Source organism: Mesitornis unicolor, unplaced genomic scaffold (genome assembly GCF_000695765.1).
Source record: "Mesitornis unicolor isolate BGI_N332 unplaced genomic scaffold, ASM69576v1 scaffold11566, whole genome shotgun sequence".
Classification (NCBI taxonomy): domain Eukaryota; kingdom Metazoa; phylum Chordata; class Aves; order Mesitornithiformes; family Mesitornithidae; genus Mesitornis; species Mesitornis unicolor.
The window spans coordinates 268-7,414 of NW_010188982.1; the positions used below are offsets into that span (position 1 = coordinate 268).

A 7,147-nucleotide genomic window follows, 5' to 3' on the forward strand; every position below is an offset into this window, starting at 1 on the left:
ACGGATCTGATCGGTAAAGATCAGGCCAGCTGGGGTCCCTGTTAACAGGCCGGCTAGAGGTGGGCAGATGGGGTTTAGCATTGCAGAACACAGGAGACCGCAGTGAGAATCGGTGGTGTGAGGTGGTGCCATAGGAAATAGTGAGAAGACGAGTTGCGGGGAGAATGGAGATGAAGTCAATGTGCAGGGAGGGCAGCATGGTGGTGTCACGGTAAAACTGCAGCTGTGGCTGTGTGACTGCAGATCACTTTCAGCAAGGGAGTAGGATGGGTCAAGATTGTAGGTGCCATTTGAGTGCAGCATTATTGTGGCTCTTTTTGCCAGCAGGACCTTGCCTGCAGGGTGCAGTGCCATTGAAACTATGAAGAAGGAACAGTTTCTGAGGTGGCAAGTGATGGCAATGACTTTCTGTTGAGATCTAAGCACGGTGGGGCCTCTTGCCCCTACGCAGGCAATGCTGAAAGTGCTGAGGACTGCAAGGGAAAACTCAGTGCCTAATCTGAAAACAAAGCACGGTGCTTTCACAGCTAATAGAGGAAGGCAGATACTGCCCTATTGGTGTAACCTCAGTGCTGAAGTGTTTGAAGATAATAGGCCAATACTGTTCCTATAAAGCCGTAAACAGTGGAATGTCACTACATTTCGGAGCTGCTGTGCTGAGTTGAACTCATTTCCTTGGGGCAAGCTCTGCTCACCTGGACACCTGGCCATTAACAAGCCAGAGGAGGCATTGTCACTCCCTAATCCTGTGCTTGCCAGGAGCATCCCAGCATTTCACAGAGCAGAGAAGGCAACTCCAAAACAAACCCTCCTTTCTAGCAGCCTGGCAATGTTCTGAACACCACCAAAAATTTGGTGTGTATGCAAAATGGACACAACCTTTTCTTTACTTTGTCATAGTTGTAGATGCCAAAAAAGTAGCAAAAAAATCTGAAGCATATCTGAAAGTGTGTCTGAAAGTACACCTGAACACCTTGCTGTCTTGTGGGAGGGAGCTGTGTCTTTGCCATGGAAGTTTGCCTCTTGCTGTAGTTGAACTTTGTATTAAATGTCTGTGTCAGAAGAGGACTCATCTGTGGCTTGTCTGGCAATTGTGTGCTGGGTAATTCCTGGAACCGCTTTTTCCAGCAACAATGCCCTCTTTATTGGACAAACACTTATTCAGTTGCTGTGTGTAGTTAAATGTAAATCTGTTTTATTTACTTACTTCCTTCTGCATCAGAAGAAAAAATCTGGCTAATTTTCCCAAGTCTGTCTTTATTTGCCTGTTCAAAGTCCATCAGAGGAGACAATGCGAATCCAATATTTGGATCAGGGTCACTAGCAAGAAATTGGACAAAGCTTCACTCTAAAGCCCATCCCTTGACAAATAAAAAAATGAGTGTGTGAAAATCAAATTTTACCTGGCTTCTGTTTTTGAACTTTGCAGAGAAGCAGGTACAAGGCTGATATCACAACAAGAAAACAGATTACTGTAGGTATCTCCTGGGCTGGACAGTATTGAGTAAAACAGCTGCACACTATCTGCTGATGAACTTGCAACTTACTGTCTTTTTTGATGCCTAAAATCAAAGGCATTGCACCCCTGATGAAGTGCATTTATTTGGGTGATAATGTTTTTAGTTAAACTTAATTTTATTTTAATGTTTTGCACTGTAATGGAAGGTAATGCAGTGAAGCTTGAATGATTAGTGCAGATCTAGGTAGACCTAGGTACAAGAACCATCGCTCAGTTGTATTATTTTCTTCATCAGAAGCTTGTTCTTATTAACCGCTCTATTTATTTCTTCCCCTCTACCCTCACCATATGTTTTATCCCTTCATTTTAGCTGTTTGTTCTTAGTCTGTGTATAGCTTGCCTATTATACTTGAAATACGATTAAATCTTTCTTCCCCCCCCAGGCTATGTACTCAACCAACCGAGGGACAGTGGGTGGATTCTTCCTGGCTGGACGAAGCATGGTTTGGTGGCCGGTGAGTGCTATATATTGCATGTGTATATAAAATATACACGTGTATGTGCATCCACTTCCATATGACTGTGCCAAGTCCTTATATATGAAGTATCTCTGCAGTACTGTTGAGATTGTGACGGCTATATTATGTAGATACACTTCAAACTCTCTCTAGCCATGGTGATACAGAGCAAATTGCACAACAAAAGCCACCCGATAGGCAGGGAAAAGTGTTGGGGAAATTGTCTGTGTTGAGCTCTGAGCTGGCTTGATTATGTGACCAACTTGTTTCAGCATAGATACGTAGATAACGTCAGTGTAAAAGAGTCCAGCTCTTTGCCTGTCAGCTCACTTTAAAACTTTTTCATATTTTGAGCTATTACTTTCACTCAAAGAAGCTGGCTCATTTTGAATTTCTTCACATAGAAGAATTAATTTACTGACATTTGCCCTGGTATTGCTCTATTGTTTCTACTTTTGGTACTAAGTTCTGGTCTGTGCCAGGAGCAAATCCTGGAAATGTTATAAGTTATTGGTAAAATATAGTTTAATTTTATTTAAAGATTATCTGTGACTTGTATTGTTTGTCTTCTGTGGATCTGTATTCTCTTCCAACGTGGAAGAAAGGAGTCACAGATACAAAACATTCATAGCCACCCAGCAGGCCTCTGGCAGAAATATTGGAAACAATTCTCTATTCTTTCAGGCCATGCAGTCTGTTTAGTGTGACTTCTTGGCAAAGCAGAAACTTAGACAAACCTGCATTTTCTGTACTGCTTGTGTTGTACTTGCTTCCATGTGCTTGAATTGAAATCCTCAACATTCCTGATCTTGCATTCAGTCTCCAAATCTTTTTGCACTTCATTAAGACTTTTGATTCAAGATTCCATCCACATGGATCAGAGAGAGTGTGAGTAAATATTTATTGTCTAAAAATTTAGGAATTTTCTTGAAGTAGGCTGTAGAAATACCTAGACATCTTTCAGTCGTCTTGTGCTTCAGGGAGCTGCTGTCTGCCTTTAGAAGAGATCAGAACTGCCTCTTTAATGACATAAAAAGATTAAAGGCTAATGACAGTAAAAGGTTTCCTCATTTGGTATAGTAAATCTAAGCAAATTCAGATTCCATTGGAAGATTGAGGAAAGAGAAAGTTTCCAATTAAGTTAAATCCTGTAATTCTAGGGGGAGAGAAAAACCCCAAACAGATTACTTTGCTTAACTGTCACTTTAATCAGTGGGCTGTTTTTAACCTTGTGCAATTATGTATGCCTGTCAAGGGTGAATATGAATATCCTTTTGTGCAGATGTAAATGAAGGTGGAAGAAGCAAGGCAGGAAAGACTCACCACAAAAAGCTTCTGTCTTGCTGCAGGGACACTGAGAACTGCTAATGATTCCCTTAAGACCCAAGGAAGATTATCTGACACTGAGTTCTCTGCCAACACAAACCCAACAGACTCAGCAAGCTCCCTTCCTCCAGTGGGAGGACAGAAGGGATGAGCCCATAGTGCAGTGGTTGCTGCTCGGATCATCTCTGCGAGCTCAGCATGGATGAAGCGGTAGTCATCAGTGTAGGCATCAGTAAGACCACCACTTCGACCCTTCCTTTGTAATGGCAGAAGTGTCTTTCTGCACCAGAGAAATAAACCCTTCTTGCTATTCTTCCCGGTATCACTCAAAATAAACAAATGGCAAGAACTCAAACCACAAGCTAAATACTATGTCAGCAGCACCACCTTGGAAAGTTTGCCTTGGATAAAAAGAGATTCCAAAACACCTATTCCCACATTTTAGCAGGTAATAGGATGTCCATCACCCAGTGCAAACTGGGTAGAAATGATCAGGAAACCAATGAAAGTATAGAAAGTTCAGTCAAAGATGTGATCTCAGTTCTGCAACAGCTAATGCTGTGTGTATTATTTTTACTGCTTCTGTGCTCTGACTTTTCTTTTGTGCCATGTCAGGACTAACCTGGCATTGTTCTGGAAAGCCCAGATACATTTCCACAGACTGGAGATGACAGGCAGGGTGGGGGAAGTTGTTTTGTAAGTGGAGTCTTATTTATCAGTTTTCTCCTCTGCCATGTCAGGATAATGACCCTTGGCATGTCACTGTTTTCTGGAACAGAGTAAAATGGAAAAAAAAAATCCTTCCATAAACTTGTTATAAACTCAATTCCCTTAAACCAATAACATTTTTCAGTGTTTGTGCTATGCTCTATGGGGCAGTGTATTAGGATCTCTTACTAGCAAGCCTGGGAAAGGGATTCTCTTCACTTAAATGATAAAAAAGCTGTGCTTTAGTAGACTAGAGAAGACTGGCAATCAAAGCCTGGAGGTTAGTTCCACTTTTGATACAGATTTTGCATGCTTGTCCTTCACCTGATTGTGATTCAATTTCTCATTGTATGCAGTAGGACCAAGACAGTTATCCTGGGCCAGATCTGTCCAGCTTTGGCTCTGATTGTTGGCTCCAGCAGAATCCATGAAGTTTGCTTAGTGTTTTGCAGAATCAAGCCCACAGTTAGTCTTTTCTGGCTGTTCTGCTGAGGTAATAGGTCACTTCAGTGTTAGTTCACTGAAATCCCTACCCTTGTGCAGTGGATGAGCCAACTCAGTAGTTCCAGTAGTTAATTAGGGATCAAGGTATATAATTACATTCTCCCTGATTGCCAGAAGTTGAAATCCATTGTTGGTTAATCATAATGGTATGAAGTGCTGTGCCCTTTCCACCGTCTTTTTACAGAAAATGAGAGAAGAGTCTTCAAGAAGCTGGTTTTGGTATCTTGGGCTTTCAGGAAAGACACATACGGCTCTGTAAATATTCATAACCAACTTTGCTTTTTCCAAAAAGACACAGAAAAGTTTGAGGAAATGGCCAGCTTTGTAACGCTGGGCTTTGCAAACTGAACTTTAGCTTCTTTTGTAAGACAAAGGAGTTGGGTTCAGTCAAATACTTCCTACCATTGTAGGAAATGAAGTATCTGTTCCTGGAGAACAGTCAGCTTTGGAAGCAGCCACTGTCACAGGATTACCGGGGTTTCATGTACAATAATAAAAATAACCAAACTCCTACTTCAATTTCGAAGCTTTTCTGCTTTTGAATTTTGTTCTTCAGGTTCTGTAGTTTTACTGACAGAGCAGTCTGCACAAAATTGTGGGTTACCTTATACACCTCAGTTTCTGAGTTCCATAAATGCTAATAGGACAAAGAGTATCTTGCTGGGCATCTCAAGTCCAGCTGTGGTTCAAAAGATTTACTGAAGAGCAATAAGAAGCATGCAGAGTCAAGGAGATATTGCACTTTGAACAGAAATGTAACTCAGCTCGCTTGTTTTCACTTAAAGCTTTCAATTGAGCTTTGTGAGAGAGTTAAGAATTATAGAAAAAAAACCAAACCACAGCTTTTTGCTTCAGTTCTTCATGGCTTATTTTCATGGCCATCAGAACTAACCACTGGCATGATTTCTCTGATCTCTGCATCCCGTTAAGTCTTACGTATTCTCAGAATTATCCCCACTTGCTGAATCTGACACCACTGTGAGGAGCAAGGAAAGACAACTCTGGTATGAATAAGATTTGTATTTCCTTTTCTTAGGTAAAGTGCAATAAGAAATTAACTTATTTTGTTAAGTTCCATGCAAAAAAATAGTGTGAAAACAGTAGCTTTCAGAACAAAAATATAATAAAATAATGAAAGCAAAGCTCTGGTAGAAAAAGTTCAGTGAAATGGATTTCTGCAGAATTAATCAGAATTTTCCAGTCAGCTGGGAGGTGTTGTCTCTGTCTTGGAGGACAAAGGTGGAAAGCTGACTGTGGTATTTCAACAGTCACTGGGCTTGTCAGAAGACAGAGACATGTTATTTGGTGTGTACTGTATATTTACCTCTATCTCTCAGTGAATTGGGAAGTGTATAAATGTGGTTTAATTTGGCAATAATGCAATATATAGAATTTGCAGAGTAATTGGAAAAGCAGAATAAAAATCTAGACATCTTTCCTTGGGTCTCAGAGCCCTGAGGGTGACAGTGTTATTTCACTGTATGCGGTGTACTGATTTTTCCAAAGTTGCTAACACAGAATCACTCGGTTGGAAAAGACCTCTGAGATCATCACATCCAACCGTTCCTGTCTGCCCCCTAAACCATATCCCTAAGTACCTCGTCTACCCGCTCTTTAAACACATCCAGGGATGGTGACTCCACCACCTCCCTGGGCAGCCTGTTCCAGCCTCTGACGACCCTCTCAGTAAAGAACTTCCTCCTTATCTCTAACCTGAACCTCCCTTGGCACAGCTTGGTGCCGTTTCCCCTTGTTCTATCCCCCATCACCTGGGAGAAGAGCCCAGCACCCACCTCTCTACAACCTCCCTTGAGGCAGTTGTAGGTGGTGATGAGGTCTCCCCTCAGCCTTCTCTTCTCCAGGCTAAACAACCCCAGTTCCCTCAGCCGCTCCTCATAAGGCTTGTTCTCCAGAGCCCTCACCATCCTTGTGATGATGGTGATCCTGAAAACATCAGGTAGGAAAAATTATATCCTTCCATCAGGGTAAAGTCGTATGTCGCAGGGAAGAGTCTTGAGTTAAAGAAAAGCATGGACAGTGTCAAGGAGTAGTTCTCAAACAAGGGAATGAGAAATTTGTCCAGGGAAGAGGGGTTTGAGAAGCAGCTTCTGCAGGGGAAGCATGGGAGGAGGGATACCTCAGGCTAAGGCTTATGACCTCGTGTTGATGTGAGGGAGCCTCTGCTGCTCTCTGTAAAGGGGCTAAAGGCCACAGGCAAGGTGTGCTTGGGGTCGGGGAAAAGAGTTTGATACCGAGCTAACACTTTCAAACAGGAAAGCGGGCATCAGGGGCATAGGATATGCATGAGCAAGTCCTGGGAGGGAGAAAAGCCGTAAGCTATAAAGTCTGCACACTGTCGCTGCAGTGGTCACTGATTTGCAAAGTACATTGTATATGATTTGGAGCAGCAAGTGCCAGGATGTCAGTGCATCCTCAAGTTAATGAAAAGAGCAAGGTGAAATGGTTAATGAATAACATGGAAAAAACATAGTGATCATCATGTGTTTGCAGTGTGGTGGTACTTTTCCTGAACAGAGTACTCTTGTTAAAACCTGACCTCTTAAAAGACTTCAAAAGAGTTAATGTTCCACGTTGGCCTCAGGTTAGTTCAGTTTTTTGTCCTCTCTTTCCC

The 7,147-nt window shown here is 42.1% G+C and overlaps 1 protein-coding gene across 2 annotated transcripts in view; it reads left to right on the plus strand.

Annotated features, from left to right (window-relative positions):
- Positions 1 to 1,905: 1,905 nt before the first annotated feature.
- The window catches only part of SLC5A1 (solute carrier family 5 (sodium/glucose cotransporter), member 1), a 25,509-nt gene continuing 20,267 nt past the window's right edge, over positions 1,906 to 7,147 (plus strand). The window contains exon 1 of one of the 2 annotated variants that reach the window (XM_010185911.1): positions 1,906 to 1,974. In XM_010185911.1, coding sequence (XP_010184213.1) covers positions 1,906 to 1,974 — 69 coding nt within the window. The remainder of the gene's footprint in view (positions 1,975 to 7,147) is intronic. The other variant, XM_010185913.1, reaches the window with a different exon arrangement.